General features: G+C 37.0%; 1 protein-coding gene across 4 annotated transcripts in view; it reads left to right on the plus strand.

Annotated features, from left to right (window-relative positions):
• The first annotated feature begins 1362 nt into the window (after nucleotides 1-1362).
• Nucleotides 1363-27928, plus strand: part of loxl3b (lysyl oxidase-like 3b) — a 37868-nt gene continuing 11302 nt past the window's right edge. Inside the window, exons 1-10 of one of the 4 annotated variants that reach the window (XM_038279460.1) lie at nucleotides 1363-1633; nucleotides 5943-6287; nucleotides 7013-7176; nucleotides 11231-11445; nucleotides 14351-14416; nucleotides 17021-17077; nucleotides 19173-19380; nucleotides 21815-21995; nucleotides 23983-24137; nucleotides 26959-27129. In XM_038279460.1, the coding sequence (XP_038135388.1) occupies nucleotides 5951-6287; nucleotides 7013-7176; nucleotides 11231-11445; nucleotides 14351-14416; nucleotides 17021-17077; nucleotides 19173-19380; nucleotides 21815-21995; nucleotides 23983-24137; nucleotides 26959-27129 (1554 nt within the window). In that variant the 5' untranslated portion in view covers nucleotides 1363-1633; nucleotides 5943-5950. The remainder of the gene's footprint in view (nucleotides 1634-5942; nucleotides 6288-7012; nucleotides 7177-11230; nucleotides 11446-14350; nucleotides 14417-17020; nucleotides 17078-19172; nucleotides 19381-21814; nucleotides 21996-23982; nucleotides 24138-26958; nucleotides 27130-27928) is intronic. The other 3 variants (XM_038279456.1, XM_038279457.1, XM_038279459.1) reach the window with 3 other exon arrangements.

Genomic DNA, 27928 nt, shown 5'->3' on the forward strand with positions numbered 1-27928 from the left:
TTTTTTTGGTCTGTTACTGCTTCTCCTTCATGGACTGTAAATGTGGGTGAAGTTGCTTACATGAACAGATAAAGTTATGTTCTTGAAGTGCCTTCAGGCCATTCCATGTCTGTCAGGAGAAACTAGAACACATTGAGAAATGTACGGTAGTCAGAAAGTCCAAAGACCGCGTCACTTCTTCTAATAATTTTTCTACGGTGAACCTCAGTGCTTTCCTCCAATGGAGGGGTTCTTCACACTTGTTCTGTTTTAGTGATCTGTTATTTACAAAAATCTTCCTGTTCGTCCATCTGTGATCGCAGGGACCAAGATCCGTCTCATGTTTGTAAGTTTGAAAACTAGAATAATGAGATTTGAAGTGCCTGTCTTGCTTTTTTTTTTTTTATAAAATCTGTTCAGTGTTACAGTCATCATTTTTTGAGATCTTTGTCATGTTTCTCATTTGCATTTTACCTGCATAGAATGTATTTTTATCTTAAAGAATTTTCATGTTGAATCTCCATTAAAATATTTTTTTTTCTGTACTCTATGTGGGGCTCGTCTCTTTTCTAAAATGAGAACTTTAGAAAGTACGGTACAAATATCATGAAGGCTAAGCAACAGACTTCAGTATCGATCAAAATTTTGCATCTAAGCATAAGATTTTTGCCTTTTGTTAAAATATATGTTAAAATATTCATCAATTTAATTATTTATTCAGAAGTACCAGATTGTGGTCACTAGAATTCCTTCCAGAAAGTAGAGGTTGGTAGTAACCACCTGCATTTACCAGTAATTTTTAAAAGAAAATGTGATTTTAGAAGTAGTTGCACTTCAACGTACTCATTGTTTTTTCTGAGACTATTGCTACTTAGGAGTACAATTTCTGATTACCCACCTAAAGTAACATGATCTACTGAAATGAATATGCAGAAAACTCATTGCTGAAATGTCCTTATCCCAAGACTTAAAGATACTTAGACACAATTATAATAAATAACATGAGCTGGATTTTAAGTTTTAATCATGAGACAGTACCTGATAGTCATATTAGTTCCAACTTGAATGACATGAAATATTGAGGTTTGATTAGCATCAATGAAGAATGAGAGTTTCCACACATGTGGCAACTGTCGGAATGAAGCACAGATATGTAACTGAGGAAGGAAAGGGGGGGGGGGGGACATGGAGTTTGGCTGGAAACTTTTCTCAGCACACGTGTACTTCATCAGATACACGTCTGTCTGAGAAAGGAGCAGATTCCAGCTTTTTAGCGTTTCGTAAGGAAGAGAGAGCCCTGTTACAGAACCAGACGTGAAAAGAGTCAGTGTCTTTCCAGGGAATAAATCCAGCCCCTTCAAGACTCAGCCTCCTCCTCCCACTCACTTACCTCCTCCTCCAACTCCTCGGTGAAAGCTGCACAGCTGGCAATTTAAAGACAGGAGTTGCCATAAGGAGTAAAAAGGGTGACCTGCTGCTCTGCTAATTGTACCAATACTTAATGGAGAACAAGAGTCTAACCAGGCACTGAGTTATTAATCAATCTTCTTTCTGTGGGGGTTCGGTCCATAAAGCTGTGGATCAGCACATCAAGCAGCCAGCACCCCTCTCTCCACTGGAACCATTATAACCTCCTTAATACTGCAAGCATAAGGTAAGAGGATCCAGTTCTATCGGTCTGTTAGAAGAATAACAGGAGAAAATCATTTCTGGTTATTATGAAATTAACATTTACAGCACTAGTTTGATTCAACTTTCATTTTTTTACTTGATAGACTAAGACTTAGATGTTTTTAAAAACTAATAAAAGTTCAAATAATTTTCAGTGACCCATTATTTTAATTATGGTCTTAGAATGGTGCTTAAGGGACTCATTGTTCATTTTGTGTGTCTTTATGCTGAATGCTAATCTGATCATATTAAGAGATGTTTAGATTAAAATATTTGCAAATTTAAAGAAATACTTTAATTAATTATAGAAATATTTCAATTTCCTATTTAATTATTAAAAAATATATTTAAAATTAGGAATTAAATGTCATGTTAAAATATGAATGCATTTAAAAAGTATTTAATTGCTTTACTCTATATTTGTATATAAATATAGTGTGAATATACTTTTATGGGGTCACAGGCTTAAAGATTTGGGAATAGCAGTAATAGAAAAATGATTCCACAAATTTGGGTTGGTGGCCCCAGTCGGGGTCCTTGATCAACCAGTATGAGGTCCTGGGAGCTTCTGCAGAAATTGAACTAAACAATAGTTATCTTAAAGTGCTGAACTAATAGTTTGGGTCATGAGTCGACTCTGGTAACATTTTGTGGGTCCAAAGCTGAAAAGTTCTGGAATCTCTGCAATAGATCAACGCATATCTGCCCTGCTGAGTCAATGCTGTTTAGAATGTCCTTTCACTGCAGTTACAGCTGCAGGTTTTCCACTGCCACTAAAAGCTGTGCATTTCCAAAGCAGCTAAAGCTCAGCACTTTGGATAGAAAATGTTTTTGTGCTTCAGTTTTCAAGTCTAGGCACTAGACATGAAAATTAGATTCATATGTAAAGTCCTGGATGATTCAACCATGTTTGTTTCTTTGAGTTGTTTTGAATTCTTTCACAACTTTATTCGTCTCTAAGCAAACATACTCAGGTTATGGGAAACAGGTGGTTTGTTTCAGAAAACTACTTATAGTTTGAAAAAAAAATGTTTTTTGGTGAGAAACATCTCCCAAGATTGAGCCAAATTTTGAGCTTAGAAATAGATGTTAGCATTAAACATTACTTTAATTTTAAGGATTAAAACTTTGCAGATCTGATCTGATAGCAGTAACAGTTTTCTGAATAGAAGAAAACTTATCTTTATGTGCATAAACACAGCAATTAGACTCAAACTGTAGCCTACAAACTGAAACAGTAATGAAAAAATTGCAGCACATTTAAACTAGATCAGTTTCCTCTTATGTCTCTGAGATCTACGGCTCTACTTAAAAAAACAGAAGCATTTTTCTTTGATGTTTTTTTGTTTATTTTCAGATATGCAGTTCTAAGTCACAGTAGCTCTACCTCTGGAAGCTGTTCCACACCAAAGCTTGTTGAACATATGTCTTTTTCCAAACGCAGTGAAATCAGACTCAGGCTATGTATTCAATCCCATACTGTGTTTTGGAAAGGCTAAATCTGATATGCGGTTCCTGTTCAAACACATCACACTACTGTATTTGTGCCATAAACTTTTTACCACTCACTAAAAGCTTAGGAGTCCTACTTCAGTTATCAATAGGAGTCCTATATGGTGCCCAGTTACCAACCTGCTACTAATGTAAAAATGGATGAAGAACATTTATTTGAAATTATGTGAATACTTTTCACCAACAGTAAAAAAAAAAAGAAATGTTTGATATTTTCTATTCAAGTTTTTAAAAATTAACTTCAACAACAAAACTCCGGAGCGTTCTTTGTTTTGGTTGGGATTCTGTATATACTGTAAACTCTCCAGAGCTGATGCAAATAAGCCTGAGACTGGACAAAAAATCTAATCACCAGGGGAGATCTACACTGGATTTTATAGATCAAATCCTATTCATGTGACAGAAAGGTGCAATTTTAATGTTTTTTTTTTCTTTTTAAAATCATCGATCTCTACCTAATTCTGCACATAAATTAAACTAAAGCTGAATGCAACAGGGAACCAAGACTTAAAAAAATGATCTCCATTAACACTGTGCATACATTTTGACAGTTTTGCACAAAAGAACAGGCAGAAATTTTGCACATTGACATACAGTCAATTCCAATCTACAGTAATTGTACTTGTACAGTAATGCCCACAAGTGTTTGGCCAGAGACATTTGCTTATTGTTTTGTTCAAATGCAGTTGATGTTTAGAGCAGATTGCAGAAACAAATAGCATAACTAATGCTTCTTTTAAACACAATCCCTTCATTCCAGGAGCTTAAATTGGACAGCCCTACGTGTTCGAGTCATCTCACTGCTTCGGACGTGTTTTACAGATGATGCTTTTTCAATTTTATTATTCATATGCTATTTTTTTCTAATGTTAGTTTTTCAAAATATTTTTTTGACATTCTTTTATATATATTTTATACTTGCAATAAATGCACAAACACAAAATAAAGACTTCAAGAAATGTATAATAGAAAATCAGTGGGTTCAAAATAAGTAAGCATAAATGCAGGAAGAAAATAAGAAATAAAAATGGAAGTTAAAATCTGCATTTTTAGATGAATAATTGATTAATGGACAAATTTAATATTTTTATTATTTTGTCTAATTTAATGACACACAAATTCATATAATTACCTACTTTTTCAAGCAATTTTTATAATATTCAATCCTTCATTTATATCTGTATGTATTTTTAATTATGGCAGGATTGGTCCTCTATAAAGAATGCCCTGGTTCTCCTGTAAAGAGAGCTCATTTGAAAACATGTTTCCTTCACAGGAAATTCTCCTAAATCTCACTAACTTCAGGCCTTTTATAGGCTTAATTCCTTTATTGCACAATAAAGGAATTGCTCACATCCTCCCATGAAATAAACTTTAATTGGATTGTTCTGTTACTTTTGGTCCCCTTAAAAACAGGGTGGCACATGTTAAGGAGCTGAAGCTCCGACACATTCATCCAACTTTGATATAGATAATTAAAGATAAACTTCATGTTCATAACTATAACTTTAATATGTTTCAGTAAATAATAAAGAAAAATTACATAGTGTCATGTCAAAATGCATATGGACCTGACTGTATACCCTGACAAAATGTTATTTTTTTTCTTGTTTGTATTTTGTTACTGACTGGAATTAAAAGGAACAATGACTAACTATATTAGAGTGGTGGTGGGGGGGAAACCTTATAACCACAAAGACTTGGAGCTCATTACAAAAAATACATAATCAAAATTAACAGAGGAAACATGCAAAAAGGTGTCCAGTGATCATTAGAAAGGTTGATTACAGTAATGCTGATAGATATTTAGACATTAAACACTGAGAAGAGGGCAGATTTAAATGACAAGAAGCCTGTTAACTCTTTCTTTCCATTTCATGTTTCATACAGCACTTTAGCGATATGTGGTTTTGTAACATGGCGGTATGTGTTCAAGGTAAAGCGGTTTTAGCAGGCTACAAATGGACTTACCACAGAATTGTTTTATATGTCTTCTTTAGGCTGAATTGTCTTTGTTTGCCTCTTCTCAATTTAAACCAAATTCAGATCCTTTAGGGTAATTTTGCAGTCACTCATTTCTCTTTATTAAGTCACTTTAATATTCTCTTTCCTTTCACATGTTCTGTTCATTTAAATCTCTTTGAAATGTCTTTGCCTTGCCTTATCCTTTTAAATCACCTCAACAGTGACCAGATGGTACGTATTAAAATGCCTAAGTAGCTTGACTCACTCACAATAACGCCCACACATGTGCTGGGCAGGTTCTTGCTCTATTCCATTCACTTTTTATTTTTTGTTGTTGTTTCTTTAAATAATTGTATAACACAATTTAAGCAACAGTGGTATAACTTTTTGGAATCCACTTTGAACTGAAGGCATTTGGTGAGGAGTGCAAAGGTTAAGTTAAGAATGGTAAGAATTGGAGTCTCATCTTTCACACTTTATTTGACGGAAAGTGGTCTCCTCTCCTCTATCTGACCCCTTTCCCTCACTATTGATCACTGAAAAAGATGTCAATAGACCCTTTTAGCATCACGGGTCGGGTTGCACTTTATTATTTACGAGTCCGTACCGTCCCGGACAAATTTTAAATGGGGATAATTGAGGGTAACATAATGGGTCAGGTCTCGGTTCTGAACTCTGCTGGTATGGATAGATGCAGTTTTGAAAAATCAGACCTGTGCAGAGTACTGTTTACAAGCATCAGCCACCACAGAGAGAGTTTTCTGAGATTTAAACATGTGTCCTCACCCTTCTCTTTTTCTTATCCTTCCCTGCAGTTGAAATAATGGAGAAGTCGAGGCACAAGCAGCAGCTGGCGGTCATTCTTCTGCTGGGGTTGTGGTTTCCTTGTTGTCTAACCCAGACCACACCGCCTACCAGAGCCAACTTGGCACCTACTCCATCTGGGACCCCTAAGGCTCAGACTGCACAGCTAAAGGTCAGACTGGCTGGATACCCCCGTAAACACAACGAGGGGCGGATAGAGCTGTTTTATAAAGGAGAGTGGGGAACCATCTGCGATGACGACTTCTCAATATCCAACGCCAACGTGCTCTGTCGTCAGCTGGGCTTCGTCTCAGCCACTGGATGGACTCACAGTTCCAAATATGGCAATGGCCAAGGTCAGAGATGCTTTAGTCAGCCACATTTTGGGTTGATATAGATTGTCTTTTCTGTATTTAAATAAAAAAAATGAATACAGAAATTCCACATTCCACAAATGGAACACACTTGTAATGAAGCCTAAACTGATATGATATGCTAAACACCATTTCTGGCAGATCACTACAACTGAACACACCCTCTGTGGAGGAAAGCATGGTAGCAGTCTTGTGACATGCAGAGGTGGATAATGCAGGTCCACAAAGTAAAAACTGTGCCTAGTTTCCCTACATCCTGTTCACTTAATGAAGTGATTAGCCCCAAATATGTGTTGTAGACCTAGAAATGCAAATGTTTGGAACCAAACAACACAATTCTAACTTTCTAGACCTAGATTATCCGCCCCTGTTGGGCATTAATATCCATTAGGGCCCTAAAAAAGTTTGGGCTAACCTTTATTAAAATGCAAGGAGGAAGATGTATGCAACTATTGATGGAAAAACCTGTTTCCCTCCAAGCAAAATGAATTTTCTGAAAATGCTTCACATTTGGCTTTAACATTAAGTGTAAAAAAGAAACGTAAGAAATTCACTGTAACGTCAGAAACATATTGTTATATCTAATTATTTCAGTTTCAATGTTTTTCTTGATAAAATAATGATATCATCCAGATGTGAATGGCTTTCTCTCCTTCAGCCTCAGAATTCACTGGAGCCTCAATTTCCTTTACTTGTTGCCTCTACAGGAAAGATCTGGTTGGACAATGTGATATGCAATGGAGGTGAGAAGAGCATTGAATTCTGCAAGTCTCGAGGATGGGGAAACAGTGACTGCACTCATGATGAAGATGCCGGAGTTGTTTGCAAAGATGAGAGGATTCCAGGCTTTGTGGACTCAAATATTATTGATGTAAGTTCCTTAAAATTAAAACAGAGGAGCCTCAGTTTCCAGATTAATTTTAAGGACAATTTGCACTTTATTAGCATTGAACATGACCTCTGCTCTAGAATATGGGTCTGATCTTCAGAAGGTTTGTGCATTTTAAAACGGAGGTGAACATGTTTGTACTTCTTGAGCAGATATTCAAAGAAGGTTCACAGTGATTTGCATTTGGATTTTTTTATTTGTGCCTACATTAGGTCATGTTCACGGGTGGAAGATGTGCAAATATAAGATGGAAGAGATAATCTCTGCTCCTGTAAACATATTTTCTCTGCTTGTTTTACTGTTTTTTTTTCTAATGAATATTATGGGCATAGTTGTGTTTGCAGTATATACGGTCAAGCTGCTGTTAGAGTAGATGGTGGAGATAAATCTCTTTTCATGAATAAAATGAGTGAGGGGCTTTTCCTGCTTCTAACAGTGGAAACATACTGTAGGATCAATGAGTTCTGCTATTTTAAAACATAATGTTTGAAGAAGTTGAGCCTGTAAACATATGAGTGTTCATCTGAAGTTACTGTAAGGCAACAGAACCTCAGTTTGACGGGATGCAGACTATGTCGGAGATTTATGTTCACATCAGGTCTAGCTATGTACAGTTTAGTCTGATCGCATATCCATACAGGGCTGTGCAGACACACTCAATGCTTTCAAGATTTCTCTTTGGTATTCACTATGAAACTTGTCCCTATCTTTGTCCCTCAATGTGTCTCAGCCAAAAACATTTTTTTGGGGGGGAATAAAACCACAGTGGAAGTGAGTCATCGCACAGCTGGCTTTCACAAGAGCAATGGCCGAGCTGTTAGTGATTAGAACTGATATTACTTTTTCATACAGCTATTACTAACTGTAACATTCTTTATTGGCCTTGTTGGAGAGAATCTGGGGTAATGATATTTAGTTATGAAGATAAAGAACTATAAGTTTTGATGATGAGATCCCTGTGAATAAAGAATTGACAATTACTTTGACTTCAACTTATTTACAGCACAAATTCAATTAAATTAAGTTTATTAATACAGTCCTGTGTCATCTTAAAGTTCTATACAGAAACAATGTCATCAGATCATCCAGACAGATTGGTTAAAAGATTTCTATTTAAGGAAAACCAGCTGATTGCATAAAGTCATTGACTGCTTGGTTGGTTCTTCCTGGATGAGCGTGGTGTTGGTAGATATTTGATTATGTGTGTTTGGGATGGGGGGAGGTGTATGGGTCTGATTGGAGTAACTGTGGCTTTGGTGGGGTCAGGCTCTGGGCCTACTGTCTTCTGGGCCGCCCGTGCTGTTCCTGGCTTTGGGGCGGGCTCCGCCCTGACTTTCCCCATCTTATGCTGATCAATATGCACATGATAGCCCCTGGGGGTCGGAAGTGTTGGGGGCCCTGCTGGTCCACTGCTTCTGGCTGTCTGGGGCACCTGGCCCCTCTGGGCGCTGCGTGGGTGGGCTCCTGCTTTGGGGGTTCGATGGTGGCCGGGCTCTCGGCCAGTGTCAGGGGGACGGGGCCTGGTGGCGGTAGGTGTGCTGTAGCTCGTGATTCCTGGGGGCCTCCACCCTACAGGGATGGGGGGGCTCCTCTGCGGGACTTCCCTGGTTGCTATCTGGGTTGGTGCCCAGATGTCTCTATGGTGTTCTCCCTGGGATTTGGGCTTGGGTAGCCGCTGCGGGACCGGGTCTAGGGGTGCTCTCTGCCCACTTTGAAGCACTGAGCAGGGGGGCTTCTGCTGGTGGCTCTTCTGCACCATTACTGAGTACAATCTGGAAACCAGGGCAGTGGGTTATCATTCTTTCATACACACACACACACACAAACAAACACACACACACACCCACACACACATCAGTTACTTGGACATACGGCTCCATAAGCTTCTGTACAGCTGCTGCATAATTCTGAGAAGCTCACTAACTTCTCTGCTACCAGTATTTTTGTGCTTCAGTTTTCAAGTCTAGGCACTAGACATGAAAATTAGATTCATATGTAAAGTCCTGGATGATTCAACCATGTTTGTTTCTTTGAGTTGTTTTGAATTCTTTCACAACTTTATTCGTCTCTAAGCAAACATACTCAGGTTATGGGAAACAGGTGGTTTGTTTCAGAAAACTACTTATAGTTTGAAAAAAATGTTTTTTGGTGAGAAACATCTCCCAAGATTGAGCCAAATTTTGAGCCTAGAAATAGATGTTACCATTAAACATTACTTTAATTTTAAGGATTAAAACTTTGCAGATCTGATCTGATAGCAGTAACAGTTTTCTGAATATAAGAAACTTATCTTTATGTGCATAAACACAGCAATTAGACTCAAACTGTAGCCTACAAACTGAAACAGTAATGAAAAAAATTGCAGCACATTTAAACTACATCAGTTTCCTCTTATGTCTCTGAGAGCTACGGCTCTATTTAAAAAAACAGAAGCATTTTTCTTTGATGGTTTTTTGTTTATTTTCAGATATGCAGTTCTAAGTCACAGTAGCTCTACCTCTGGAAGCTGTTTCACCAAAGCTTGTTGAACATATGTCTTTTTCCAAACACAGTGAAATCAGACTCAGGCTATGTATTCAATCCCATACTGTGTTTTGGAAAGGCTAAATCTGATTTGCGGTTCCTGCTCAAACACATCACACTACTGTATTTGTGCCATAAACTTTTTACCACTCACTAAAAGCTTAGGAGTCCTACTTCAGTTATCAATAGGAGTCCTATATGGTGCCCAGTTACCGACCTGCTACCAATGTAAAAATGGATGAAGAACATTTATTTGACAATATGTGAATACTTTTCACCAACAGTAAAAAAAAAAAAGAAATGTTTGATATTTTCTATTCAAGTTTCAAAAAATTTACTTCAACAACAATCTCCCATGCATGTTTTGTTTTGGTTGGGATTCTGTATATACTGTAAATTGTCCACAGCTGATGCAAATAAGATCTAAGACTGGACAAAAAATCTTATCACCCAGGGAGATCTACACTGGATTTTATAGATCAAATCCTATTCATGTGACAGAAACGTGCAATTTTAATGATTTTTTTTTTCTTTTTAAAATCATCTATCTCTACCTAATTCTGCACATAAATTAAACTAAAGCTGAATGCAACAGGGAACCAAGACTTGAAAAATGATCTCCATTAACACTGTGCATACATTTTGACAGTTTTGCACAAAATAACAGCCAGAAATTTTGCACACCTGTTAAAGACATACAGTCAATTCCAATCTACAGTAATTGTACTTGTACAGTAATGTCCACAAGTGTTTGGCCAAAGACATTTGCCTATTGTTTTGTTCAAATGCAGTTGATGTTTAGAGCAGATTGCAGAAACAAATAGCATAACTAATACTTCTTTTAAACACAATCCCTTCATTCCAGGAGCTTAAATTGGACAAATTAAATCATTGTTAATAAAGTGTTCATTTCTAATACTTGGTTGAAAACGCTTTTGTGGCAATGGCTGACTTAAGTCAGGAACTCACAGACATCCATGAGTTTTCATTTGCTGTTTTCCTTTATACCTTTCTATTTTAGTCTTCAACAAGTGAAAAGCATGATCATTGGGGTTTAGATAAGGTAACACATTTTTTTCCATCTGGGTTTGGCTACCTCTGAAAATGCGTTATGTCTGAATGGATAATGCAGGTCCACAAAGTAAAAACAAAGTTGTTGTTGTTGCTCTTGCTGCTTGTTTGTTCTTTTGTTTTCCCTCTGCAGACATAGAAAAGGAACATAGATCATGAAGACTTTCTATGTCTGAAAATTAACTATTGTAAATCCAAAAGTGGCTCTGTCTAGGATAGAAACAGTTAGACAAGTTCTGAGCCACTTTTCACGCCAAAAGTGATCAAAGACAGCACATACAGTTAGTGACAGTAAAAGCTGAGCCCATAGCTATGACCAGAAGAGAAACAGAAACAAACACTGAAAAACAGCCCCAACTCTTTAGATTTACTTAATATATTTATGTTTTGTTTATGGTTTCTTGAATGAACTAATCTATTAATGGCTTTCACTTCTTTCCAGCCCCAAGTCGATGAGAAGAAAGTGGAGGAGGTGCGACTCCGTCCTGTTGTTGCGACGGCCAAGAAACTGCCAATCACAGAGGGTGTCGTGGAGGTGAAACACAAAGACGGCTGGGCGCAGATCTGTGACTTGGGATGGACGATCAAAAACACCCGAGTGGTCTGTGGCATGCTGGGATTCCCGCACGAAAAGAAGGTGAACAAGAACTTCTACAAGTAAGAAACTGGCTCAACCAGACCTTTAAAACTCTACACTGTGATAAGTTTTTAAAAAAGTATCAGAGAGGATAAAAGCTAGATTTAGTAATGGGTGGAGAAAGAAAGTATGACCTTTCTCTCCGTTGGTTTTTAAGGATCAGGAGAAAATGAAAAGGATCTGGCCTTGATTTCATCTGTGAAAAAAGATTGGCCTACGTCAAAAAGCTTTGCTTCCCTTCATTGAGCTTTTCTTTTAATGTCTCCTTAGAGGATTTCTGTCTCGATAAGAACAGAACTTTTACTGGATCGTTTCCCCTCTTTAAATTGTTTCTTCTGTGCATGGGAACAGGGCAGTGCTACACAATAAAAGGTTTAGCCAAACTCTGTCAGTTGGACATTAACATTTCTTTCTGGAGTATCTCCATAAACTAAAGCTGTTCTTGTCGACTCACTGACGGTTGTGTGGCTACAAAACAGGCCCATATCATGAACCCTCCAGTGCCATGCTTTCTAGTCAAAGAAGTACAGTAACAATGTCTAGTAAAACATTTGAAACTCTGTATCATCTTTCAGAATGACATTGTTCCCGAAGTCTTGTGGCTTTATTTAGATGAAATTTGCAATCTTTGAATTTGCTGCCTTTCTCTTTGTCTTTTAGAAAGTGGACACTTTCTCCTGTTGACCCTATAGAGCAGGGACAACTGTTCAGTCCCTAAATAGTTTGCAGATGTCTTTAAAACACATTAAAGCTCGATGAGCCGTAACCATTTCATCTCCAGGGACAATGAACTGGCCTTTTTATGGAAGTTGTCACGCTTTACGATTATCTTTCGAATTGCTCCAACTGTAAATATTTCACGGCTATTTTGAATACTGATTCATTTCAAACCATGAAAGGGTGGACAAAGTCTTTTCCAAACCCAGTTTTTCCATTTGGCTTAAATTTTATTTAAATGTAAATTTTTATTTAATATGACACAGTTGGATTTTGTGAATGTTTTTGAGGACTGAGGTTTGATCTTAATAACTTGAGAAGCTTAATTCAATTAGGTCCTGATACGGACACTTTGCTTGTATTTAAAGGTTTCTTTCCATTCAGCCTGTAAACAAGGGAAAATTTACTAAAATTATTCTTTACTGTTACATACTTAACAACAGGTATTTAGCACATTGTTATCTATTCATATCAGCCTATTTAAATGAAATACACAAAGGATGAACCTTGCAGTCGTAATCATCTTATAACAATGTTGACAACAGCTATTGTCCTGCTTGGGGAAGTCTTTGGGATTGTATCATTCTCTCAGGATGGAACATTTCCTTTACTTTTCATTGTCATTCCGGTAGTTTTCATCTACCCAACCACAAGCAGGACCTTCTCATCTTTTTTTTTTTTTTTGCTAGAGAGTGGAGACTGTGGAGGCTATTGTTTACTGTGGCTATGAAGGGGAATGTCTGAAGAAGACAGTCTGCAGGGAGTGTTAAGTGACAGCTGCTCTCCCGGGGAAAGTTAGTGTTTGCAAAAGAGTCTGACTGTTGATTTCAGTCTCTTATATTTTCTATTTGTGAATGTTTATGTTTTCTTTCTTACTATATATAAAACTTTTTTGTTGTGAGGTCACATAATTCATCCTCTTGGCCTCTTTGGTTTGCATTGGAAAAGCAGCTTTAGACTCACTTTAGCTGCTGTCACACTGTTTCTTGTTTGAGAAATATTATGTCTGAAAAAGACTCATATTTGTTGAAACATCAAGTCCTGTCCCATTTTCAAGTGCTGTATATGTGACACATTTGATATACCCCTATTGGGCATAATAAACATGTATTTGTTTATTAATGTTTAACTCAATCAGGATAGGGTACATTGTCTCATTCTTATTTTTCTCCCACATTTAAGAATAAAGTAACTATCTGTGAAGAGGAGGCCATCTAAATATGGACAAGTTGAATAAATTCTAGCTAGAATAATGGCCTAGTGATAAGGGCATAGAACTTGGAATCCTGAGGTTCTTAGTTCGAGCCCCACTCCCTCCCCACTCTCTGAGCAAGACCCTTAAAAGACCATTAACCCCACACTGCTCCTCCCAAGCGACCTGCAAAATTTGTGCATGTGACTCTTATGTGACACATAGATGTGCACGCAACCAGTCTGTGAAGATTTAACTCACCTATTGAAGAAGAGATTGCTACACACTGCAGACCTCAACCACTCTCGACATGGAGGAAAATGCTTGATAGTTATGGACTACAGATGTTTTCATTTGAGATGCTAAGGTTAATTGGTACATAAAACATGATCTTTTGGCAATAGTGATATTTCTTTCAACAAATTGAGCTGTAAAAAAATGATGAATTTCTTGTCAAACTTTCCGTAGAGTTCAGTAACTGTAATAGTAACTGATAAATACAAGTTTCCCCACTCAATTCAGCTAACAAATAAATTATAAAGTGATTATTGTCAGTAAAGAACTGAATCTTTGAGGTTCTGGTATTTTTCTCCTTGATATTCTGTTTCAATCTGGTCCTTGTTGAATGACTGCACACATTCTGGTTCAGGCCTCCTCATTCTCCCTCTGCAGATGGTTCACAGTAGCACGAGGGGAAATGTGTGTTTTCTCTCAGGCATGTGTGAGGCTGTGAGCTGGAGGAATCTGGTTCTCTGGAGAAGGTCAGATTCTCTTAATGAAAACGGTCACCATAGAACCAAATGGAAGAGAGGAACCACTCGGTATGAAGCACTGATGACCTGAGCGCCGTAACGTGATCTGCTTCAGACCTGTGGAATCTCAAAAATGTCCTTCACCACTAAACATAAAAAATAAACAGTTTTTTGCAGGAAGTACTCATGGAGCCAGTTAAAATATGTGTTTGCATGTAGTTTCTCTCCCGCATGTGATGGAATTTGACTGTCTCACTGTTACAGACATCTGAAAAAGCGAGCTGCTGAGAAGGTCTCCAGTCCAAAGGTTAATGTTTCAGCTGGTGGAAGGTACTATGTTGCAGGAACACCCACTCTAATCAGTGCTCTAATGCCTGTATTTTTGGGCAGTGGGTTTCCTGTTAGCTTAGAAAATAGACATTCGGCTGTCGATGATATGGCCCTTTTTTCTTTTTTTTCTTTTTTTTTGCTTTTTAGAACTTCCCATTCATGCAAACTTTATGCTTACCTTCCTTGGGAAAACTTCCTATCTTTATTTGTTACACCACTGCACAGATAGAGACTGTCAAGAAAATAGCTTACATTTTATGACCGAATACATCTTCTTTACACTAATTTTAGTACAAATGTTAAATGTTCCCAAATAGAAAACATTTTTCTATCTTTTCCATCACCTTTTTTTGGAGGATTTTGTAAATGACAGTTCCCGTCTGTGCAGTGCATGTAAATTGGTGTATTATTCCGTTCATAAGTGCTTTTTATCTGTTATAGAAGCTGGAGATCTTTCATCATTATAGCATGTTTTTCTGAATAGGTGCTGGGTTCTTCAACTTAATTACTTGCAGGCCTTTGGGTCATGTGTCAGAATGCCCAGAGCTTGTTTTTGTGTGGAATCTGCAAAGAATTGGGTGTGCATGTACTGTATGAGAATTCAAAGATTTTCCAACCTACTAAGTTTGACTGTTAGTCTAAGAAAATAAGCTTTTTCATCTCATTGAAAGAGTTTAATTTGAATTAATTAAAAGTTGCAGTAAAAAAAATAAAAAGGGTGTAAAGTACTGAAAACTGCATGAAATTGCAAATAATCTGCAAACACATAGATTAGTTAGCACACATGAACCTGTGCTGCCTATGGTATGGTAGCATACGTGTAACTTCCAAGCACACACGCAGTTGATTTTCTTTAGTCTGTTGGAGATAAAAATTAAGGTGTATGAATGGACGATTCAAAAAGTGTGAACTGATTCCTTTCCATTTGATTTTAACACCACATTAAGACACATTTTGCTTATTACTAAAAATATTTTTGCCTCTTCAGGATGATTGTGTTCATGAAAATATTAAGTCTCTTTATGAAGTTAAAGGGTTCGGCTTTTAACAAACTTTCTACAACTTTATTTAGCATTTCTTTTTTATTCAAAAGTCAGGATCAGAATTACTTTATTAATGCCTAACTGGAAATTCTTTTCTTGCACTGCAACTTTTTACAGAAGTATCATAGAGCAAAATAGAAATATAATATTACCGTATAAGACAGAATAAAATAAGCAAGTAAAATAAGTAAAATTACAACCCACACAGTAAAACGAGATATGTAGACTGTCATGATGGGTTCAGAAAAGCCCAATATGCAGAACACAACGGAGTCTGATGAAAAGTTTGACAAAGTTTATTAAAGCACATGCACATGGAATATAACACTGGAACTGGTTCAGGCCGGGGGGCAGGTTCACTGGAGTCTGTAAGGATGACAGTTCAGTTAGCTCTGGAACTGAAGAGTTTGAGTTTGAGAGTTTCTGAAGAATACCTTGAGGAGTCCGGGTTATACTTTGAGAGAGGAACTGTTGGGTCCAGAGACTGTTTAGTTCAGCAGAGTCCGATAACCGCTTCAGCGTCTTACTTCTGACTTGAGGGCAGACCTTGGTTTGGGTTTCCAGCTCTTAGCCAAGAGCTACTGGGGAATCCAGAGAAGAGTCTTCAGGTTTGGCTCAGAGGGCAGGCTTGGCAGGTTAAACTCATCCAGAGCTTCCAAGGGAAACAGGATTCCTGTGAAGCAGAGACAAGGAGGAATTAGAATCTGATCTCAACAGAGATAACTAAGATTCTCAGGTGTTTGCTAGGCTCAGGTGCTAACCAAACTGGATCAACACTGCGGCGTTGAGGCAAGGTCTGAAGGCAGGTTATATACAGGGGGATCCTCTGATGACGAGATGCGCCACAGGTGTGTTGGAGGCACAGCTCAGGAGGATCAACGGCGCACTCTGCTGGAGAAAGGTGGTACAGCTCCAGATCCCAACATAGACAAAGATTTCTCTAAAATAGCTTAGGCCCACGCCTGATTTAATTTGTATTGCTTTGTGTTGCAGATTCCACTTGATTTAGCTCTTGGTCTAAATTAAAAGATGTGAAGTTGGATTCAGGGAAAACGAGTTGATCAACCCAGCATACTGCGATTCAGTTTAGTCTCACAGTCCTTTTACTGGTGGATGTTCTGGGTTGCACACAGGTTTTTCATGCAGCATAAAGAGGATCCCAAGAATTACACAAATTATTTGCCAGATCTTGAAAATTTAATTTCATATTGACATTAAAGTGTTGCTTCTTTCAAAGTAATTTGATTTGTACTCACTATGCATAATTGACTATCCTCTACTATATAATTCTCATCAGAATTATATAGTAAAAAAAATGTCCATATACTGTTCTTTGCACCTATCTCTATTTTTGCCATAGTATATCATACTGTATTTGCATGTCTAGATCTACTTACCTTGAAATCATCTTTACAAAAGTGATGTTTAAAAAGAAATGGGCCCATGTCTGTGTTCCATTTCTTTAAAACAGTTGTGTTTCATGTCACTCATGTTTCAATGGTTTCTTTGTCCCTGTATTGCTTCTTTTTTTTGTGTCGACTCACCCGCATTTACCTTGCAGGAAACCACCCAAAGCTAAAGCTAACTCTAAGTCTAAACAGAGCAACCCTGACAAAAGGTAATCAAGGATAGATAATTCAGTTTAAATATAGCTGGTGTCTGAAAAATAATTTTTCTTCCTTCACAAGTAATTCTGCCAATTAAATATATAAATATCTAATTTTGCCAAAGACAAATATGACATATTGACATATGACATATTGTGGCTTGATGTAATAGAGCAGTTGTGATAGACTTACAGTGTTTACCAATGTAATCTAATAGTTATTTCAAAATAAAACCTTTGGCCTGCAAATGTGATTAAGCACACAGTAATACCCTGCAAGTATAATCAGTAGGATAAATCTACTTAAACAAAAAAACACCCCTTATGCCCATAAAACACAGCTAGCAATCCTCATCCAGTCTGACTGAACTTAAGCTTTTTGGAAAGAAGGCAAAAAGGTTAAATCAGTAAATCTACTACAGTATGTCCTGCTTTGCACTGATCTGTCATTGAAATTTCCCCTAAAATGCAATGAACCTCATGGGTGTAAAGTAACAGAATGAGTCTAAAGGCTCAAAACTTGAAATCTTCTGTGAGGGATTGCACAAAAATACCTTTTCACCAAACTTCAAAAATATAAACAATCATAAAAGATAAACATTTAAACAAAACAAGTCAAGAAGCATATCTGAAATTATGGTCAAGATATAAGGATAGATACCTACTTCACATCCAAATAAAAACTAGAATATGTTCATAAACATATGTATGTAACAAGCGTAAGAGAAAGCTTGTTACATACTTGATGAGAAGGGAGATGATTTTCCGCCTTAGGTTTTTGGGTTGGAAATCTGTGTGTTGATCTGTTATATAGAGAAAGCAGTGAGGAAATAAGAAGATTTGTATGCTACATAAAAAATACAAAAGTGTCTTTCACACTTTTTAACATTTTACACCCTGTCACCACCTTCCCAAAGTCAAACAATATTGTATGTTCCCACTTCTATTGTAGCAGGGACTAAGATCCTGTAAAGTAATTAAATTTGGGGCCCAAGGCGAAGGCAGGCGTGGGGCCCTCTGAAATAACAAGACAACACACAAAACAATAGTTCAGTTACATGGATAGAAACATTTAGCAGACTACAAATGCATTTTACCTTTTTCCTTCTCTCCCTGTTTCCCATTCTCACATCGTCTTTCTCACTTTTTACTTCAGACTCTTTCATTTGTTGCATTCCTCTCCTTGTTTACTTTCATCTTTTTGTCTTACTATCTTTTTCTCAGTGCTTATATTTTTCTCTGTTTGATCCTTGTTTATTTCAAGTGGTGGACAGTAACCGTGTACATTAACTTGATAACTGTACTTCAGTACTTTATTTTTGTGTATCTTTACATTACTTATGTAATTTTTGGAGAGGGAACTTATAACTTTTACATTTCTACACCAAACCTCATTTCAAATTCAAATATTGTACTTTCTACTCCACTATATTTCTAGGAAGCTGGTTGTTGTTCCTTTGGGCTTAGCTTATCTTTGTAATCCCCTGTTGCTGTTTTTCTTTCTTGGAATATGATTGGTCACATTATGTTTCTGACAAAGTTCAGAGTTCATCCTTAAGAACAGGTATCCTGGATGTTTTAATTATCTCTCTTTGTTCAAAAAACCTGGCTCCAATGGTAGCTTTTTAACAGCCATATGCAGAACTTTGACATGCTGAGGAGGAAATAGCTACCTCCAGGGAGAATAACTAAAACGTGTCAGATACCAGAACTGGAGGACTGAATTTGAAGACCACTCTTTTAGAAATTTCAATGGCATTTTTAAATGTGAGAAACTCATGGCAGATATCATTAGTAAGGCTTTAGTTTTTTCCATGTGACCAAGTTGTTCATTACGATGAGTTTTTAAATCAGGGTTGCAGTTTCTTTTTTGTAATAGATTTTATCTCAAACCTATATTCCACAGTGAACATGTGAGGAGAATTGAGACTCTCCTGTTTTCTTTTTGGTTTGTTTTTAAATAAAGAATAATAATAAAAATAGCTGTGATTATTTTTGTGGCATTTTTATGCTGAAGTTATTTAGAAGTGGAATATATGTGTAAAAACAATTGATTCATTTGGCGGTTGACTTTCCAATGTCCGTTTCCCATCTCTGCTCTCCTCAGGTTGTACTTGGAGCGACAGAAGAACTCCTACCTCATCCAGTCTGTGGCATGCACAGGCACAGAGGTCCACCTGGCAGCCTGTCAGCTTGAGTTCAACAAGCCAAACGCCACATCATCCTGCGCCGGTGGCATGCCGGCTGTTGTGAGCTGCATGCCCGGCCCGCTATTTATGCAAAACAGAAGTCTGAAAAAGAAAGTTAAAACCTCGGTAAAGTTTTCTACAGTTATAGAAGATGGCAAAGGAAAACATGTTTTAGCATAATTTGGCTTGCAAAGATATTCATACCTGAACTTTTCCATATTTTGTCTCGTTGCAACCCTGAACTTCAATGTGTTTTTCTGGGATTTTGCTTAAAAAATAGAAAAAGGAGGCTCTTTTTTTTAAAGCTATTTTAAGCCACTTTGTTAGTTTCCTAGAAGTCCTGTAGCAAACATTTTTTCATCAGATGAGATCAAAACTTGTTGACAAATTAAAAATTAATAAATGAAAGAATGACTACTAGATATATATCTGGTGGGCAGACACTCCTTTTTGAGACGGCCCAAGGTGTCATAGTGGTATCAAAACTGTATTTATGATTTGTTGTTTAATATATCACACTATATTAAATAACTTATCAATTTACCAAATCATTATCCAATCAAAGGATTTAAAAATTAATCACCTATATCCCTTAATAAATTCAGAAAAGGCTTTCCGCTGTATGATTTAGACATTTTTAATATTTCTAATTTTGGTCTTTGCAATGCCAGAATTTTCCAACCATTTAATTTTTGTTAGATTTAATATTTCTTTTAAAGAAACAAATCAGAGGATATGATCAGTTACTCAATATTTAGGTAGGCTTTTTACCAAATAGCTCTTTGGTTGCAGGCCAAACTCTTTGACCTGATGCAACTGTCGCCCCACGTCTGAAAAGGGAAATGGAGAAGTGAAAACTATTTGTTAATACCCTTACTGTAAAAAAGCTATGAGAGGAAAAACAGTGACACTGTCCATGAACACACATTGAACACACACCATGCATACAGGGCTACATAGTGGTGGCAGCATCATGCTGTGGGATGCTTTTATTTATTTTACACAAGAAGGCTAATTAGGGCTAATGGGAAATGTAACATATATTATACAGGGTGAATAGATAACATGAGAAAACTAGATATGCACGATATATCGGTACCTGCCAATATTGGTCATATTAAATTTTTTTACAGCAATAGTGGCTTGTTTTTTGACAGTAGGCTGACAGGAAAGGGGGTATGAGAGAGAGGGAAAGACATGCTGCCCCAATATTGGCTATGTTTAAATATATTTGTTTCGGACTAAAAAATTAAAGTTGGGCTGGTGCTAAAAAACAGTATTTGCTTTCATGTAGCTGCTGCATTTGTTTCAGGAGGGAGAGGAGAGGGGAGGGGATTGGTCATGTTTTTGTGTGACAGTAGTTGCATTTAAATTACAAATCAGATCAAGGCATACATGGGCAATGTGGAGTCAACAAGCCATCTCCATGTCATGTATTTAATCTACCCAGCAAATTAACCAGGTGAGTCCAATCTGCACAGGTTAATTCACGGTGAAGTTGGACTCACCTGCTTCAGTGGCTGGGTAAAACAAATACATGACATGGAGATGACTTGTTGACTCCACATTGCCCATGTCTGGATCAAGGGTATGCCGATATTCCGCTAAATTCCACAATGCAAAGTTTTATAATTCCTTTATTTTCTTTAAATACAATTAAAATTGCACATGAATATGTTTGTTAATGTTATACCTCTGAAAACAACATGGCAGATGCAGATGAAATAACCACATGAAATATATCCATATTTCAGCCTCTAGTAGGCTCCATCATCTTCCACCTACTTCCTGTCTTTTTCCTGTCTTTAAGGTCTAGATGCAGATCATGTGGTATGTGATGGAGGAAAAAAAGTGCTTTCGATTGCAGTTTCGCGAAATATAAAGATTTAAATACAACCAAAAAACTATTTCATCTAAGTGTAAAAACTTTTTATAAAACAGTTTGTTTGTTGTTGTTTTCTTAAAAATTACACTGTTTCCATTTTGAGAATCTATTTTCATAATTACATTTTTTTGCAATTTGATGGTTAATGGAAATGCAGCTAATGATTGTGATGCAGCTCAGGATTGTGTTTACCTACAGCAGCAGTGTCAGCAGGTAAACATAATATAGGGTGTGGGTAAAAACGGGTTATTGACCATAAAGGAAACATTAACATCAGACATCCATATTGCCCCGATTTTAATATCCGTCCATTGTCAGAGAAAACCTATTAAGGGCTGCAAAGGGTTTAAAATGGGGCAGAGGCTGCAGAATTAGGATTCACTTAAAGCAAAACATGCAGCATTCACATTTGAAGACGGCCAACTTAAAGTACAAATATAAATGGAGTTAAGAATACACTGGTATAAAATGGAAGGTTACAGCTCAGCACAATTTTCATCCAGTGCAAAAATTCACGTGTTTCAGAAGTCTGTGGTTGTATGGTGGCAAAATGTGGCGATGATCACAAGTAATGTTTAAACTGGATTTTTGCTTGCTGAGAGACTATGCCGAAAGCAGGCTTGGGTTTCCTAAACAAATATAGATAAATGTATGTTTCTTTTCTTTTTTCTTTAGAGCAACGTGAGGCTGAAGGGTGGAGCCAGGCTGGGAGAAGGTCGAGTGGAAGTACTGAAAGGCAGCGAATGGGGGACGGTGTGTGACGACCGCTGGAACCTGCAGTCAGCCAGCGTCGTTTGCAGAGAGCTTGGCTTCGGCAGCGCAAAGGAAGCTCTTACTGGTGCCCGCATGGGTCAAGGTGGGAAATCACCCTTGTAAAAGAGGCCTTTGTCTCAACAGGTTTTACACCAGGTTTAATAAAGGATAAATAAGATTTCACTGGATCTCGTTCCAAGTTATGAACACCTGTCGTCAATGTTTTATCATCATCTGAGAACTAGAAGGAAAGACTCGAAGCTAATATATAAGCTTAACTCCTGTGCTGCACTACAACCAGGATCTCTCTCCTTAAGCTCATCAGAGCAGCGATTTTCACCAGGGTGACAATGTAGAACCGCACTTTATGCAAACTGTTAGTGTCTAATGAGCTAAAAATGCCATTTTTCCGCAGCATAATGATCTACAAAGCGTGTAGGTATGTTTAATTTAGGTACAAAATTCCAAAAAAGAAAAAAAAAAACTATCCACTAGACATTGTTTCCAAGTTTAAAGACATTTCACTTCCCATCCAGGAAGCTTTTTCAATTCAAATATCAGAATTACTGTGGAGTTCTAGGCTTTATAGAGTGGACCAAAACAATGCCTTGTTTTGGCTTAGAAAACATGCAAATTGAACCAGGAGCACGGGTCCGCCCCTTAAGAATACTGAGCCATTTGGGTTCTTTGTTGGCCTGCAATACCTGATACTGGTCTATGCCTCTGTAAGGGGGGTCGTTAACGGAAATCGTTGGCCTGGCTGAACAGGCGAGATGGTTCGTCCCCTGTATGGGAGTCAGGGTTGAGATGATAGCGGGAAGGAATCCACTCTATCGCTGCTTTGTAGGTTTTTGAAAGCTGAAACCTGAGTTCACACTCTGTTTAATTTTGATTTTTCTTTCTTAACATAAATGGCTTCCTTCACACACCTTTCAAACTACCTTTCTTCTAAAGGTACAAAATCAACTGTGTTCCCTGGCTGAAATGCTCTGGAGAACCTTTGGGGTGAGCTGAAGGCAATAGTGCATAAAGGAGGACCGAGGAATCAGACTGATCTACTAAGGTTATGCATGGTCAAAGATCTGTCTGTGTACTCCAACTTTATGACATTTTACTGGACAAGACTAAGTGCTGTAAAAAATAGGATTATACATAAGCATTAGTACCTTGATATGTTTAATACAATAATTTGATAACACTGGATTTGCTTTTCTCCACAAATAAAAAATCTGGAATCAGACTATATTAATTATATTATTTTAGGACTGTTCCACTAATTTACCAGGAGCTCTAATAAGGGCGACTAAAGCTGTTCTTCATCATCTCTGATGGGGGAAACTTTTCAACCAAAAGGCTTTCGTGACGTTGCATAGTTCTTCATGTGGAAATGTGTGTTTTTCTCATTTGGGTATTTCCTTTACAAGGTACAAGTGTGGGTATTTGGCTAAACGGGCGAGAAATTCCGTTAGGTAAGAAAACAGGCAGCCTTTTCAGCACCGGTTCTGGGAAATGCCAGGAAGGAGTTCCTCTTCTTGTGTTTGCATATTATAATCAGCACATGGGAGTAAGTTGGCTGATGAGGTTTAGCATGGATCCGTTAGATGAAGCAGCATAGCCGTGATGCGGTTGGATGGGTGTCTGACCACCAGCTGCCTGGATTAGCCAGAAACATCCATGTAGGTCAGAAGGAAGAGCACCTAAATGGCAGCCATTTATAAGAAATACATCAAGCACTACATGAAGGAGTCATGTTACATTCTAGAGTCGGATTCCTAAATTTCATTGTAAAAAAGAAAACAGTCGATAGCTGAATTAGTCTAACAAGAATGTTAAAAGTCAGACAGCTTTCTTGGTAGATCTATTTATTGTGATCCTGCATTAAGTTTTCAGGATATCAACACAGGCTAATTTAAAGGAAACATTTGCAACTAAATAAAATAATAATGTTAGAAAAGTAACATTAGGAGATAAAAGTACTACTGTAAAGAAATGTTAATTTTTTTTCCAAAAAAAAAAAAATATATATATTTGAAGGTCCTCCATAAAATTCTTTAGCTAGTTTGACTCCAGATCTCGTTCTTTTTTTTCAGGAATAGGTCCAATCTACATGAATGAGGTGAAGTGCTTTGGAAATGAGAAGTCGATCTGGAACTGCCCGTTTAAAAACATTACATCTGAGGATTGTCAGCACATGGAGGACGCTGCTGTCCGCTGCAACATCCCCTACATGGGCCTGGAGAACTCGGTCAGACCTTACCTCCTTACTGAAATGTTCACATAACTGTTGGTCTTAATAATAATTTAAAATGTATTTAATTAGTTTGAGCATAAGAGATTGAATTAGTTCCAGATTTTAATCAAACAGTGGGAACACTGTGTTTGTTTCCGTGTACATTTAAAACGAAATGTATCTTGAAAAAGTTCAATAAATTTTGTCACTCAGACAGTAAAACCAATACATTTAGATTCATCGCACATTGAGTCTGAATTTCAAAAAAAGCTGGCGTGTTGCAGGTGATCTACAAAGATTGCTTTGTTTTTGGTTTTGAGTCATTAAAATAAGCATATTGCATCTTTTATTGGCAGTTTGAGATTATTACAACACATTTTTAAAAGATAATAATCATACTGCCCATCTCAAAGTGCTACAAACAAAAGTTGGAAATAAAATGATGAGAATGACTTAAATTGAAGTTAAATATAAAAAAAATAAATGAAAAGGGAGTGTTGTGTTTGTTTGCTGCTTAAAGAAAATCATGAGAGGAAAAAAAATCTGTGTTTTCTATCTGTAATGTTGTACGCTGGGCTATTATTATTATATATTTATTTATTAATATTATTCTATGCTTGGTTAATATTACTATTTATTTCTACTACTATTTATTCATATTATTCTGCTATTGCTTCTAAAAGTCCTCATATGGTTACATGTGCAAAGTATGTCTGTCATTCATGGGCGTAGGTTTGCATAGGGACCATAGGGACATGTCCCTACCAAAATTTTGAACCGACCTAATTGTCCCGACCAATAATTGGATGTGAGCAACATGTTTATAATTTACAGTAGTTGTTGCAGCAGTGGCTTCTTTTCCTCTCGCAGCTCCTCTGCCTGGTCTCTCCTGTCCCTTTCACGTAGCAGCGCATGGAACTGTGCTGCGCTGTTTAACTCCACTCTCATTGGTTGTTCTGCCCTAAGTTCCGCCTTCTCTCTCTCTGATTGGCTGTTTACTAGTCCGCGTGTGCTTGGAGCACAACATTGAAAATTTATTCACACTAGAATGCAGCGGTTACAACAATTAATATTAGGCTACAAAACTAGTCCCAATAAAAAAAATGAATATCATGTACACTAAAAAAAAAAAACCTTTTTTTTTTTATTTTATAAAACGAAATATTCTGAGTCAGCCAGGAGTTCTGAAGGCTGCTGGAAAAATGGGCAAATAAAGGCTGTAAGCCATCAACATTTCTGATTCTTAGCCACAGCCAACTAAAAAAGAAAATGTGAGGGTTTCCTTTTTACTGATATTTAGTTGATATTACTGTTTTCATTTTTTTGTTTTTATTTTTACAATTTTGCTTCATTACCAGTAAAGAGCGAGTATCCTTCTATCAAATGTGTTGTGGAGTGGGAGCTGAGAGATAAAGACAACAAAGACCTGTTCTGCATCCGATTCCCAGTTCAGATTGTGAGCTAAACCACCATAATAGAAGAACCTCAGATGAGCTGCTTTTAAGAAGGGATTCAGCTTTGAGTAAAAAAAAAAATAATAATACAAAATCTAATATCCCTGGTTCTTGAGACTTTTATCTAAGTGGGTTGCTCTGTGGGGAAAGGCACATTTTACATTTATATTACTGTATGTTTTAAAGTCTCTATACTCCAGTTAATGATGAATCACATACTAAATTAGTTGACGATTATTGAAATAATTAATTAATATGATTCATTTTTTTCAGCCCCAGATGAAATACATGAGATGGGCTACACAGAGTAACTACAGCCCAGATGTTCAACTTTTATAGTGAAGTTAATATTTTAATGAATGTATTATTTTGCTTGATACAGAGAGAGAATAGTAGGTACAAATATAAGAGTGGGGTTTAACTCTGCACAATTGTATATCTTCAAAAGAAAATACTGTATTTACCTTCTCTCTTAGTCGTTCAAATGAAACCGTTTTCAAAGTGGAAAACAGTCCTAATTCCACATTCATCAGAGCCGGTAATACTTCAAACATTGATAAACAGCATCTAATGAGTGTAGAGCTTATAACATTTTTATTAATGGAGCAAAATATTGCTTTTCTCTTTTAACAATGAATTCCTCTTATCAGTACGGATGCTCACATCCAGCATAAAAAAGGGCATGCATATTGCATAGCACCAATGACACCAGACCAATAGTGTCCCTACCAAAGTTCAAATCAAACCTACGCCCTTGCTGTCATTGTACCAATGCCTGCTTTGTGGAAACATGGACCACAAGTCAGTTTACTCCGGAAACCTCTTCAAGTGCTTTCAGTTATTTAGAACTGTTAGGGTTCCAGTGTCTGAAGTCAGAAAATTATCTGAACTTTCTCATGATATTCTAATCTTTTTAAGTGTACCTGTACATGTATGTGCTACTCTAAGACACTTCTTTGGTTATTAGTGTGAAAAGCTAAGCTTAGTTCAACTAATACTTCTTCATTATTGCTTCTTAACTGTGATTTAACTCTATTCAGGTTATGGTTCTAGAAAAAGAGAATTTGTGAAATTGTTCTCTTGAAGCACTTTTATTTTTTTTCAAACATGCAGCATTAGTGCTTGAACAGCTTCATGTTTTCTAAACTCCTTTTGCTAGTTTAACCATATCTCCAGTACAAACAAATGCTTTGTGTCAATAATCCATTAAAACCTACCCTTCATCCAATACAAATGATCATAGATCGAGGCATGAGGGTGGATTTTAATAAACTGTTGGCAAAAATAGAGCTTCTGCATATTTCAGAAGGATTTGTGAAGAATCTGGTCCCTCTACATCTATGCTTTGCTTTGTAGTCCCCTAACCCATCAGTCTCACACAGATCCGAATCACAGGAGGACGAACTCGCTATGAGGGCCGCGTGGAGGTGCTGAGCTCCGACTCTAATGGGACTGAGAGCTGGGGTCTGATCTGTGGTGAGACTTGGACCACTAAGGAAGCCATGGTGGCGTGCAGGCAGCTGGGGTTGGGCTACGCTAACCAGGGCTTGCAAGTAGGTTACTAACCCTACCAGAACTAACTTACTGCTGTAAAGCAAATATTTGCATTCTTATAGTATATATTGCACATTCAAATTCAATATACTGTCAAGAAGGGAAACAGTGTGAGGCAAACTTTTTTGGTCAAGAAGTTCTTTAAAGTTGTCCTGTGTACCTCTTACAGAACCAGTACAAAGCAGGTTTTGGGTCTGGGCTTCTCTTTTTTTAAGATATCCAACAAACTACTGTAATGATTTTTAACAACAAGAATTAGATATCTGAATTCCCTGCATATTTGCATAAAAGCATACAGATGGTGCATGTCCAGGTATATTTGGTCCCATATCAATAATACTTTCCGGTTGATCCACATTATAATCCAAATTATAATCGTTAATAAAGGACTAAATGCATATGTATTTAAGTAGTGTATTGCATTTCCAGTGTGTTGCATATCCAGTCCAAACTGATTCATTTAGAAGTCAAAATATTCTTTATTTTAAAATGGAAAATAATTGATAATAATCGATTTAAATTAGAATAGAGACATATTTGCAACCATAGAAAAGAACAAAAATTCCATACTTCTGAACTTCCGGTTATCTAAATTTACTGAGGTAGGTTCCTGTAGAACGTTCTTAAAAAGATAAAATTCAATCCCTTAAGCCTAATATCAATCTGTTGTGAATGGTTACAATGATTTTATGTAATCTTTTTTGCACTGTCCAAAAAAAACATAGGTCTTCTTCTTTGCAAATTATTTTTGAAAAGAAAACTCATAAATCCATTTCTGAGGTCAAACACAACAATAAA

This window comes from Cyprinodon tularosa, unplaced genomic scaffold, assembly GCF_016077235.1.
Source record: "Cyprinodon tularosa strain WSP-4 unplaced genomic scaffold, ASM1607723v1 ctg150, whole genome shotgun sequence".
NCBI classification, from domain to species: Eukaryota; Metazoa; Chordata; class Actinopteri; order Cyprinodontiformes; family Cyprinodontidae; genus Cyprinodon; species Cyprinodon tularosa.